Below are 14,343 nucleotides of genomic sequence, written 5' to 3'. Positions count from 1 at the left end.
TTTTTTTTTTTTTTTTTTTTTTTTTTTTTTGTTCAAATATTTTTTATTCATTCTATAATATTGAAAATTTTAAATTATTTTTTGATTATAATTTAAAAATATTTTATCGATTATAACATAATAAATACATACACTTACTTACTGATAGGTAGTCAATGTATGTATTTATGTAAAATTAATTATAAAAACCTTTATTATCGCTTGTAAATGTATTCATTTATTAGATAATGCATTCATTCATGTATATAACTTTTTAATTTTTTATTATTTATGAATACATTTACATTAATATAACCAATATTTGTGGATGTTTATGTATTTATCAGAAATTTAAATGTGCAAAAATGTACAGAATATATATGTATTAAAATATATCCAAATATCAAAATATTTTTAATTAATTATTAATAATATATTCATAATAATATTTTAACACAAATATATTTTGAAACAAATTTTTATTCCTTCAGTTGTGCTCAAAAATATATATATATATATAAATAAATGAACTTTTTGTATAAACATCCATATTCCGATTATTTTACATTATATTTTCATACGTCACGATCTATCAGTAAAAATTTAAATTTCATCACTCATGAATATTTATTTTAATTTTGCAAATTTGTATGCGCATACGTTGACTTGTAATAAGCGTATATATTTTTACTGTAACAAATTTGTTTCATTGTTGTGAAATAAGATTTAAATTACTTAAATCGACGATCGACGTTATCTCCTTTTTTTTTTTTTTTTTTTTTTTTTCCCAAATGCTTTAAAGGGCATTAACAGTCCCGGTGAATTATGAAAGAATGTGGCGGCGTTATATATTAATTTGTACATAACAAAGCGTGATAAATACGAATATATATATATATATATATATATATTCGTATTTATATATATATATATATACATATAACACTTGTAACACGAGCCGCTACGGCTGCCCGAACGGAATGTATAAAATACATATTGTACAGTTTTTAGCGTTATCATTACCTTTCTCTCCGCGCGTAGAACAAAGGCAGAAGAAAGGATCTCTCCATTTTAAATGGTTCTTATTTTATAGCACTATGTACTACGCTTCTTCCACTTTTTAAATCTTTTTCAAACTATTGTAACCGAATCATCGGATGAGAATTGAATAAAATCTAATTGCGTGCAAATGTATCTCTCTGCTTGATGTAACGCGTGAATGGTGTAATTGCGTTCTTGGCCACGAAATTTTCCGATTTCCTTTTGCGATTTTCCAGCTGGACGATCGATCAATTTTCGATCGAGAATTGAACAATTGATGTAAATTATTTCTTCTTCTTCTTATTATTATTATTATTTTTTAAACATTCTATTGCTAAAGCGATCATTCGTTTCGAATTATCAGATCGTTTGTACGGATTTGATCGCAAAGGATAATCCTAAATAGAATGATATAGCAAAGGATCGAGAAATATATATATATATATATATATATATATATAGATAGTATTACGAATGAAACGAATATGTAATGTAAATGTGTAAATACATTCGTGAAAAAATTGGAAAGTTAATTTTGGCAGCTCGAGTGATTTGTTCCGCTACGTTACGTTGCATTGCTCTTGAAAAAAAATCTACAAAGTTGGAATTTATCCATCGAATTCTTTATCCGCGAGGCTGCGTGTGCGATCGTATCGATTTTAGCTGGCAAGCCGTACGATGCGTTATGTGTGCGTGATTTAAGTGTTCTACACTTGTCTAGCATCAGGGACTTTCGTGTCATTTCCCTTACGATGAATGCGTATGTGTGCGTGTATATTTATGAGTATGATTTCAACGAAAAAGAAAAAAAAAAAAAAAAAAATCAGATAGAAATACATACGATTCGTGTATCAATGTAATCCAAGATGTTGCGAAATATTTTTGCGAAACGAACGTGTAAATATATATTCGAATCGAGAATCGCTTGTTTTAAAGGCAATTGCAATTTGTTTCCCGATAAAATAACTCTTAAGTGAAACTTGTACGACAGTCGTCAGACAACTTTATACACCTCGGACTTCCTTTCTTGTAACTCTAACAATTCAGCAATAATTATTTCCAATAATCCTTTTATATTGTGAATTTTTTCTTTTTTTTTTCTTTTTTTTTTTTTTTTTTTTTTTTTTTTTTTTTTTTTTTTTTAACATTAACATTTTATAGCATGTAATTTTCTAACTTTCTGGATTTTCTTTTCTAATAAAAAATGAAATCAATTACGTGTTGTGTGTACAACAAAAGTTGAATAAACGATAGAGATATAAACAGAGATTAAAAAAAAAATCCGTTAAATCCTGATAACGATAACCTGGAAGTTGTAGCGTTCGTTATTACGTTCCGCCATGTAACTGCATCGGTCAAGTTTCATTCGAGCGATTTTATCGCGATACAAGAGAAACAAAAGTGATGTTACAAATGTATGGGAGTGATAATTGAGCGATGTATATAGCAGAATGTAGATCGATCGTGCGATTATTTACGGGAGTGTATAACGAAAAATTGCGAAACGTTATTAACGAGTAAAGTGCCTTCGCTCAAAGTAACAATAATTTTCGCTTCATTATTGGAAGTTCATTGCTATTTTGTTATATTTGATTATTTGCTTTCATTTCCTCTTTAAATATGTTCATTTGCCTGTCGATAATTTATGCACGTTTTTAATGATCGATAATTTTTTGATTATTATTTTTCCAATTTTATATCCTTATGTCCTGAAAATATTTGTTATTGATTAAATGATTATATATATTATATGATACATAAGTTTGTTTTAAAAGAAAAAAAGAAAGAAACGAAAAAAACATCGACAGGTGAATACGCGAACAAAAAAAAAAGTATGGTTTTTTGTAGTTTTTTTAACATAATACTTCAGAACTTCTGATGTACTAAGCGCAGAGGCAATCGATCTGAAGTTCTATTAATAAATGAGACTCGATTATCCCGGACGATAATCTCGTAAAGTAGGCTATTGTTTAATTATTTAATAATAGATCATCAATGAGTTTTATATTCTATCGTAAAACCGCATTCTGCATACCGTGTATGCTGACGATATTTTTTGTACCTTGTCCGAATAAAATGGGGTCGAATTTTTATTATGATCACCATTTATATATATATATATATACATATATATATATATATATATATATATGTATATATATACTTGTGATGTCCTGTGATCTCATAGGAATTTTCAGTTATAAAATCCCGCGGAAAGAGAGGGGAAAAAAAGTAAAGCTGTAAAAATATAAATATAATGTATATATTATATATTATATTTGTATAAACGTGTAATATAATATATTCAAAATAAATACGTAGATAGTTAAATAATATCGAAGTTCGATGAATTATACATATATATATATTATATACATTGCACAATCGTTTTATGATTATTGTTGTCTTTATCTTAAGGCACAATGTACAAAAAGAAATTGTAAAAAAAAAAGAAAGAAAGAACACAAGTTTTTTTTAAGCAAAGCTGTTTAATTGTTGTGCTATGTAATTCATGTTACGTTTTCGTTATTACAAAATGATATATCACAATATTGCGATAGCGAGGTGTAAATGCTTCAACCTCGAGGGCTTCATAGAAATACCTTTGACCCTATGGTTGACAAGCACTTCTTAAGTAGCGCTTTCGGTCACATCTCTCTTATGTAATTGATGGGATTAAATGCAAAGGGAATGGGTTACTAAATAAATGCAAGTTATGGGTTACTAAATAATTCAATATTCGAATAATTATTAATATTAGAAGCATATATTTTGAATATTTTCAACTTTTAATATTATAATTTATGATAAATTTATAACGAATTTAATTTTATTCAAAGTTTTTCCATATTTTATTCATCTTTGCATTTAATAACATTAAAAACTTTTTATTGATATGTAATTCTGTTATTTCTATGAAATTTTCTAATAGATATTTTAAAAAGTTATATACATCGTTTATATAATGATAGAATTACAAAAGAAAGTATTCTTTTGTTATTGTATTAAAAATGATACACCCTTGTTCATCAATGCGCCCTCTTTAGAAAATATTTACAATCAAACCTTTCAAATTTCCAGAGTTCCTTGAATATAGGTTATTTATGACAATATGTGATAATATAGCGTAGAATAATTAAGTGATGCTGTATAACAGTTATGCAATGCATAAATTGTAGTTTATTGACATTGCATTGTTTGATACGATAATCAAACATTATTGTGTCATAATTGGCTCACATTCACGTTATTTGTCCATATGGCCTGTTGCCAAACATAGTTGCCAACATTAAAAACATTGTTACATGTGCTGCGTAAAAAATGTTTTATAATTAAAACTTAAAATGTTTACGATCCATGATCAAATTTGAAGTAAAATTATATTAGAAAATTTGATGAAAATTGTTCTCGGATAAAAATATTAAATTCTACCTTAGTATGTAACCTTACATATGAATGTGACAGAGTGCGCTGACTTACAATGGTTTTATCATTGTCGGTAATTCAGATTCATATATATTGACTTTTGTTTGAAAAAAAAATTACAAGCAATCATTAAGATTTCATGACTTCGAATTTTAAAAACGAGATTTAGAATATATAAAGGATCAATCGAATCGTTATTAACTTCAAATATTCAAATTTTATAAATTATTTTGATAAAAATTACTTTTGATGAATATTAAGCCTAATAAAGAAGGTATAGATCTTATTTACAGGTCAATATAATAATTCACAGAATTATGATTATTTTTTTATGATATTAATATATTTAATATCTTGTTAATGAAAAAACAAATGAAATAATTAGATATGTGTATATAATATATATACTATTGACTCATAAAAATAATTCGAAGGGAAATATCAGGGAAATAAATATAAGTATTATTTCGAAACTAATTTTATTTTAAATACAAAATAATATTTTTTATGTTAAATAAAACAACAGCAAAACATATAATTTTTATTTTAAATTAATCTTCTAGACACGACGTTAGATAAAATAATAAGAATTGGAGTATTTTCTCACTTCATCACATACTTCGTGGCCGACCGTTGAAGAAGATGATCTGTGATAAAATAAGGAGAATGTGACAGTTTCAAGCGGACAATAAACATCAAAGAAAAATCTGTAATGGTGTGCAAATTTAATTTTTTTAATGGAATATCTTTTTAATAAGATGAATGTAACAAAGTTTAATTTAGGAAAAAAAAAATAAATGTCTCAGGAAAATGTATGTAATAAAATTTTTATATTTATAAATGAAAATTTAAATATGATGACAATAAATTTTCTTTATTTTATATAAAAATTAGATTTTTAATCTCATTTTTTTTAAAGCTCAGAGAAATTAGGACATTAGCAAAATGTTGGAATTGCGTGCAAATATTATTTTAGGCGTGGTTCATTCTTTTAATCATTTTAACATACTTTCCTTGATTAATAAAAATAAGAAATTTAATTTTGTATGACGTATTATGAAATATTCATACTAGTTTTTTTTTTAACAGAGTTGAAAATCCTTCGAGAAAATCATATATATTTTATTATATATATTTTATAAATATACTTTTAAATATAATTGAAATTAAAATTACTTTACTTAGATAAAATGTTCTAAATTTAATACTTTGTAATCTTTTTTCATTTGATGCAATTGAAACGATAACTCGAACGTAATAAAATTTTATAAAAATCGAATTGCAGATTACTGGAAGAAAATTGAATTTAAAATACGCAAAGAGAATGGATAACGAAATTTTTCTATTTGCGATGCTTAACAAGAATTATTCAGTTCTTTGTTTTTCGTTCTGCCAATTGTTCATTCTACATGAACCCTCTCAAAAGCATCAAAATTTTGAAAGACGTTATTGCTCTTCCGGAAACATTGGCGCCGTTTTGTCGTGCGTATCAACTTCATTCGTTGAAGCATACATGTGCATAGTGATGGCATTGATCCTCTCCTTTGCTTGATGTCAACAGCCTAGGGAAAATATTGGTCACTTTGTAAGTGTTTAACAACTTGTTGATATACGTATATTTTTAAGTAATCTATTTTCATCCTTAATAACTTTGTTTTATTAAGAATTTTAAATTATAACTAAAAATTATATTTGTAATGTAGGAACAATTTTTTTTTTTTAATTTCGATAAGATAAAGAAATCGAAATAAATATTGTAATATATATTACGATTTAAAATTAAAAATTGTGGGTGAAAGAACTTTGTATATTTATTTCGATATTATTTATTTTTTTACTATTTAATTAATTATAGAATCGTAATTAGAATCTTGTTAAAAAAAAAAATTATTTTTCTTTATATACACTTTACTTTACTTTTCGTTTATTTCGTGTAAATTTTATTTTATATTTACACAATTAAACAAATTTTTATTTCATGAAAAATGATAACAAAATTTAAACAATTCGATTAATTTATCAAACAACAAACTCGCAACGATACACACGCTTATACGAAATAATTTTAATCGAACCCATCGCTACCAACGTGTATCTCCATCTTTCGTAGGATGGTGGTTCGGTTGGGTCGATAGAGCCTCTTTCCTTCTCAATCGCTCCCATTACGCGTTGTATATTCTCTTCTTGTCGTGACATTCTCCCTTCCAGTTCATTCTGCAAAGGGTGGGGAGTAGGAGTATCCGAGCAAGATGGGAAATCGTGAGTTCTGTCAGTGGCCTCTCGGACACGAAAGCGTCGGGTGTTCGAAGGGTGGTATGCTCGTTTCATTTCTCCGTTGCTTTAACATAATTTCACGCGGACATTAAATTCTTGTGTTTCGTTATATCGTTCAATAAGTGCGGCATTCGACGTCGTAGTGTTTCTCGAGCCGATCACAAGGTAATGTGGTACGTGGTACATATTTAAATTGCATCCCGTTTAATAATAAATGGTTATGTTTTTATGATAGAAGTGCACACTCATATACACGATATATACGATAAAATTCATTCGCATACAAAACAAGATTCATGTGAAATGAAAGAATTGTTATTTGCTTTCTATAAAGACTTAATGGTTTGCTATCGTAGTGATTAAAAAAAAAAAAAAGATTAAAAAGATAAGGAGGGTTAAAAATACGAAATAAGGTCAATATGTGAATATGTGGATAAGAGTGTTTTTATCAGAGAAAATTTGTATTAAAGAATGTTAAACGTAATATATGGTGACACGAAAACATATAGTAGATACACAATGAGAAAAAGAATTGCAGAAATTGTTTTATGGCTAACGAAATTTCGCATGAATTTTACCGGAAAAATTTCACAATCGATCGGAAAACTTGGAGGAAATTCGGTCGAAACTTAAGGCATCTGGTATTGTCTCGAAAGAATCTTATTAGTACTGTGTTTATTTGATGAAAAGAACATTTCTTTGCGGAAACTGAATTGAGGAAGAAAAAGATTGTGAGACCGGATACGAATGATAAAAAATGTAACTAAGTTCATAACGATAAGAATTAATATAATACAATTATTTTTCTCGCTTCGGTTAACATAGTTGCGTTATTAAATTTTATATTGTATTGTTGCAAGTTTGTGTTAATTACTTTTTATTTTTCTTTCTTTTTTTTTAATTTTGCTTTAAATAATTTTGAAATAAACAAATTATAAAACATTTTAAAATATTTACAGTATAACATTGAAATTTAAATTGAATTTAAATTTTAAATTCAATTTAATATAGATTTTTGAGAAAAATATCAAATATAGATATATTTTGATGAATAGCAAATTTTAAACGATGTATGTCAAGTTTGTCAAATGAATGTCGATATATCGTATACTCTTATAAAATAAGAAATTACGATCATGCTTAAGAATATGAATAATATTATTGTATAATTAAACAATTTGCAAAAATAAATGAAATTTTTAGTAGAAAAACATTGTATTTGAAGTACAAATGATATTGATTAGAAATAGGAAAAAATTTGAAACTATAATCTATTTTAGAATTTAATTTTTTTTAACTATTAATATTATAAAAATTTCGATGTTTAACCTCTTCTAACCTCTTCTAAAATTATTTATTTCTAATTAAGAAAATAATTGTATATTTAACATATTAGTTAGTTTTATGACATTGATTATATAACAAAATTTAAAAATTATTCTATCCTACGATCGAATTTTTTTCTTTTTTAAGTAAATATAATTATTACAACAAAAATTTATTCGATATTTGTTGAAATATTTATTTTTAAATTTTTAAACTTTCAACTTATAAATCTTATAATTCTTAAAGTTCTATTTTAATTAAAGTTTATTACAAAATATTCGAAGTTAAAAAAAGAATATTAGCATATATACATATCTACAATACAATTACATACAACATATTGTAATCACGTAAAACATTTCAGTTTCATTTTCTTTTTTCCTACGTACATATAAATATGAATACCTAAAGATCCAAACATAATATCAAATGTGTTTATCCCCTCGTGTTTAGTTTGCTTCACGTAAAGTTTACTCGAAATCTTTCTTAGCACGATTGTAAGGAACGTGTTTATTAAAAAAACAAGCGATCAAAAGCTAAGGTCGCTTCCCTTGTACATGCTACGCACATTAAAGGCGTGATATTCGTTTACCAACACATGGGGAGGGCAAAGTAGTTAGCCTAATCGTTAAGAAAGCGCGCACAACAATACAACGTAATAATGTAAAAGGTTTTCTTCAAGTGGCATATAACTACCATATATCGATCTGCTGATTTTAATGTATTTGCTGAATATAATGAAAGGACGCAAATGCATGCAGAACTCGATTAGTTAATTTTCTTTTTACTTTAGACTTAGTTCGATAACAATGGAAAGAAAGTTTAAAATCTTAATGAAAAAAAGATGTAAATTTAAAATATCAAAATATTAAAGTAAAAATAACAGTGGAAAAATAAATTAATACAATTTTTTTTAATAAGATATTTTTTTATTTTAAGATATTTTTAAAATCACCGATATCAAGATTTTTGAAAGTTAAATGGATTGTACGTAAACCATGAACAAATCTTTGAAATTCGTGTTTCCCTTCCATTTAAAATTTAAATGGCACGATGTCAATCAGATGAGTTACATTCGTTCGGAAATTTCTATTAATTCGGGCTCTTGGAATCAATCAAACTTCCGCCTATTTCCGTTTTCCTGTAATATGCCCTATCTCTGGAATATCGACGAACCTTTGGAATTAATAAGTGGGGGAAATAAACATTTTCTCCGATAATTTTTACAACAGACAGTGACAAATGAAAATATTTTTTTTTCTAATTATCAAAAACAAAAATGCAAATTGTTAAAAATTTTTAATAACAATAAATATAATATGTTAATTAAGTTTAATTGCTATTCTCGAGTACGGAGTTGCTACAAGATTGAAGAATATTTAGGTCAAACATACATTTACTGATGAGTTTTGTTATCCTCGTATATTCCCAGTCTAATAAAAATAGTCTGCGATAATCGTCCTTTTAATCATTGTCTAACCGATTTTTCAATTTTTTTTCTACAAGAAAAACAGAATAACAAATTTGTTTTTTATTTTCAAAATCAGTATGATATATATATTTAAATTGTTCGATTAAATTTAATCTTTCTTTAAAAAATGAATATTGGAAAAAAAAGAAAAAATCAAGGATGATTTTCTAATGCAGAGATGGAATAAAATTTAACATAAAAATGCACGAAGGGTAAATAAAGATTCGAAGAAAAAAATTGGAAGAGTCGATTATTTATACGAAGAATTTCCAAGAATATTTTAATAATCGGTAACAGACTTAACTGAAGTATCTTTCAGAAGAAATTAACCGAGTTAAAAAGGAAATCGAATAGACCGATGACGACCGTTCTATAATCGGCCGCTCGAGTCAACCTCGGATGTTTACCGAGTGGCATTACTTATTCCTTTGCGTTATTTCGTGAAATTTCACAACGAAATCCTCTTACTCTCTGTAGGAAACACGGGAAGCGCAGGGGTTGTATTTCTTGTTTCAAGAGTCTCTTTCCCAGCTCTTCCAATCGGACGTTGAAATTAATTAAACCATTTGTATGTTTTACTCTTGATTTTAGTGCTTTAAATTTACTTACATAATTAAATATCAAGTATTGGTGAAATCTTAAAAATCAAAACTGAGAAGGGATTATAGATAAGTATATTTAATTTTATATATATACATTTAATATAAGGCAAATACATAAAGATACTCTCTCAATAATGAGTATTCTAGAACTCATTTTATTGCAGTAAATTGATTTTGATAAATTTTTGAATAATTTAGATTGATGAATATCTTCCTACTGGAATTGCACGAATTCCTCAATTTAGTCCCAACCAGTTTCTTCCTAATTAGAATATTAGCTACCACTCCACGTGTAACGGATACTTAACTCTTGTTGCCCTCTTATACTTGCGTATACGATTCGTGATTCATCAAGTTCTCGTCAGATTTCAATTTTTACATAGATTTTTTAAAAGATAGAGAAGAGTAGTAATATTATGCGAAGAGAGGATGAGATCGTGTCAAAAAGTTATCGCTTGGTTTATTCGGTAATTTTAATAAAATAATAAAATTTCTTCAATAAATCGCAAAAGCTGCGAACTAAAATAATTTCAGGCACCCTAACATCAATTATGGCAGTTGTTATGTTATCATTCGAAGGCCAAACGTTCCCCCACGAACCTTTTAATTGATCAAAACGAACTCAACTGAAATCACTTTTATTAACTTAGTGAATCAATTAAAAGAGGTACTCGAACGTCGAATCCAGGGATTCAAATGAGGTTAGTGTATTCTTAGTTTCCCTTAGTGCCTCTGTTATTTATTTATCAGCTCGTGTTTCTTCTTGCAACTTCCGCTTCCTTTCCGCTATTTCACGTCGAAAATTCATTTCACAAGTTTCTACGATTCAACCATTCTATTATATCTATATTATATGTATACGTACAAAGTTTCGTTATTATTATGGTAACGGCATACATCTTCTATCTATATAAGTTTTCATCGTTAAAACAAACGTTGAATCTCACAAAATAATCAAATGCGATATCTTTTGATTTTTATTCTTTCGATTATCCTTTTTTTTTTTAAATAGAAATATCTTCTAACCTAAAATTAACGTAACGTTGTTATCGTTTGTTATAAAATAACACGTGCCATTAAAAAAGTTTGTTTTTTGCACTTTTGAAATCTGTATTAAAAATATCGAATAACTTATGTACTAATAAATTGTTTATAAAAATAACCTATACACATTTGTATCAGGATGCGTGCTATGTTTAGTCGAAGCAAGGGATCGAGATAATATATGCGCATCCCCGATGCGCAGAGGATAAATATGTAGCATGAGCTACTCCCACCACTTTTTCCTTTGTTCCATGCACTCGTAACGCTTAACCCTACTGCTGTAAGAGGGGAAACTCGAATATGAGATAATAAACTATTATCCCTTAACTGCGGTGACAAAATAATTGCACGCGTAATTACTTCCTCGTCGACTGAAATATTTCCTCTGCTTTTTCAATTTTGTTTCTTCTATTATTTACTCTTAATCTTTACTCCCGAAACACGAAACTGTTTTCATACTTATAACATAACGCAACAGATATATGCATAATTCGTTAAAAAAGCGTTGAAAGTTCGAAAAAAAGGCGGAAATTGTACGGAATATCTTCCGCTTTCGGCGATGCTAGCTAATAGCTCGTAAATTAAATAGAAATTTATAGAATATTTAACCGATGTAAAAAGTATTTTTACATCGTAGTTACGTTTATCATTTGACGTTTAAACAATTCCTTTTCTTTGCGAACTAGTAATATGACGTTACGTAATGAATATTTGTTTTGTGCTATTTCGGTTCGTGTAAATTTTATTACGAAAATAAATTTGTGTTCGGAAAGTAAATAAACACGTAGAAAGTCGTGGTATAAATTTTTACATAAAGACTTTTTGAATTAAAAGAAACAACGAATATGTTCAATTAGCCTTGAAAAAAATTCTTTTTGACGATGATTTCTTTTTCGTTTGATGATACAATTGGTAGTGTATTGCTAATGTTATTTTATTTAGTAATTTCGAAATACCTAAATCGATATTGGTATATTGACGATACGTATTAACACTTGGCAATGCAGAATAATATTAGCGTGTAACAACGTATTAACATTACAAACAACACCTGTCATCACATGTATCCTCCTGAGAACATAGATGTACATGTATTACATTTACATATATTACATTTACCAATCAATATGACGTATGCATGCTGTCAATTCTCCCTTTTACTATTCACTCGTTAATTTTTCTTCCACCGTCTATTATAAAATTAGCATACATAAATACAGGCACAATCGTTTCTCTACTTCTAACGAAAACTAGATCCATCCTGCAAACATATTATATTATATTGCACTATAAAACTTTGTAAATTCTTTTCTAAACACGAATCAACCGTTCTCACAATCTTGTTAATTAATTTTAATCAATAATCACGAGAAGATTCTTCTTCGTAAACTGTTATCACACTCTCACTTATCAATCCTTAGGAAATATTTAAATATATTTATAATTTATCGCATAAAAGTTGTGGGTACATGTGCTTGTAAAAGATTCTTCTTCTTCGTTTATCTATTTTGCCAGCAGCATATTTTTAAATTGTTCGTTTCCGATCAATCAATAAAATATATTAAAATATATAACATTTTCTTGCAAACGTTAAATTTCAAATCTGATTCACGATAAACGAAACGCTACTTTCTGTATTTAATCTCGACAAAAAATCAATTAAAAATCAGCAATCGTCGACCAATAAAATTTACCATTATTTATTTGATAACCCTTTCCAATCCACGTTTACAAACACGTTATTTTTCTCTGCAAAAATTAATTCGAAAAAAGCAAGGAGAAAAATTTGACTATCGTTAAAAAAAGCTGTGAACGCGATATTATTTTAATCGATTTGCCAATTTTATATATCTCTTGAATACGCACTTAAACAAAAGAGATAGAAAAAGAGAGAGATAGAAGCAAGTGTACCCTGCAAACTTTTAAACGATATTTCAAAAAAAAATGAATTCAAATATTGTTGTCGTCAGTTGATCGAATCGAATCGAATCGAATCGAAAAGCATGGAGCAACCGTGGAATCGTGGTTGAATCCAGGGGATCCAGGATCGTCGTGAGCGAGTGGAAAGCTCGGGATATGACGAGGCCGGTGGCCGATGCTCCTTAGGTTCGTTGATCCTCCGACGAAATCATGGTGTCGGGATGCGGCGGACTGGCGCACTTCAAGAAGAGATTAAAGGCTCGCGAGCTGGAGCTTCGAAATACAAACCGCGTATTCGGTGGATAAGATGAGCAAGAGCGTCGAGCTACTCGCTGGGGCGGAGGACAGTGAACAGATACAAGCGGGTGAGTGCGTTAATCGTCCCAACGAATTTCTTCTCCCGTTCTCTAATTGATCTCTCTTATTGATTAATTAAAAGGATACTCTTAATTTTGACATTGAGTTTTAAAACTGCTTGTTCATTCGATGAATAAACAGAGAAATAACGTTGGAAACAACGTTGCTTGTTGTGCTTTTATGTACGAAGGATCTTCTTCGTTTCTCTTTGTGTTCTTATACTCTTCGTCTTCTTTTCACGATGCTTTTTTTCTTTCTTTTTTTTTTATCGTTCCTATTATTTCTTTTGACGTTTCTCTACCGACGTATCTCTTTCATAGTCCGAAGTCCTTTTTTCTTTCTTCGCTTCTTCGTCGTTTGCGTTGCTCTTCCCCTTGCCAAAAATTCCTTTTCTCTTCCCTGGTGTACTTTTAAGTCGTTCCTCTTTTTATTCGTTGGAATTTTCTCTGAAGAAAAGAAATGTTCTTAAAATTATTTTTACAAAAACAGTGAAGGAGAGAAGATTGATTTCCCGAGTACGGAAATTTTTCCAATTTCATCGCGCGTGGTGGATCGTAATTTGGGAAGATGGAGAGGAAGGAACCCCTCGCGTGGGGTTGATGGATTGTTTCAATCACATTCGGTATTCGATACGTCCACGGAAATGATTGAAATTGGATCCCTTAAAGTAATTTAGATGTCGGGAGGAATGATTTTAGGGAAAAGTGACCTTTGTAACGTTTCTCATAGTGAAACAATGTCACTATGATTTGTACAAAGAGTAAAGAGAAGAGGGTAATGAAAATTATAATAAAAAGATGGATTATTTAGATTATTTTTTATTTCATAGAGAAATTGCTCGACAAATATATTTTCCAATGAATATTTTTTTCATTCTGTTTTACTTTCTCAATGTAATAAAAT

At 28.3% G+C, this 14,343-nt stretch overlaps 1 protein-coding gene and 1 long non-coding RNA gene across 2 annotated transcripts in view; one reads left to right on the top strand and one right to left on the bottom strand.

Annotated features, from left to right (window-relative positions):
• Window positions 1-3,433: 3,433 nt before the first annotated feature.
• On the bottom strand, window positions 3,434-4,498 carry LOC116185596. The gene is made up of 2 exons (XR_004150453.1): window positions 4,453-4,498; window positions 3,434-4,330 (listed from the first exon to the last, which is right to left on the bottom strand). It is a non-coding gene; the product is annotated as an uncharacterized LOC116185596 (long non-coding RNA).
• A 2,208-nt stretch (window positions 4,499-6,706) lies between these two features.
• The window catches only part of LOC102672395 (multiple C2 and transmembrane domain-containing protein), a 25,476-nt gene continuing 17,839 nt past the window's right edge, over window positions 6,707-14,343 (top strand). Inside the window, exons 1-2 of the mRNA XM_006615324.2 lie at window positions 6,707-6,885; window positions 13,134-13,448. Of these exons, the coding sequence (XP_006615387.1) occupies window positions 13,391-13,448 (58 nt within the window). The 5' untranslated portion in view covers window positions 6,707-6,885; window positions 13,134-13,390. The remainder of the gene's footprint in view (window positions 6,886-13,133; window positions 13,449-14,343) is intronic.

The sequence above is a fragment of the Apis dorsata genome, unplaced genomic scaffold, assembly GCF_000469605.1.
Source record: "Apis dorsata unplaced genomic scaffold, Apis dorsata 1.3 scaffold_221, whole genome shotgun sequence".
NCBI lineage: Eukaryota > Metazoa > Arthropoda > Insecta > Hymenoptera > Apidae > Apis > Apis dorsata.
The sequence above is the reverse complement of the archived record's forward strand: the minus strand, read 5'-3'. Positions and strand labels throughout refer to the sequence as shown.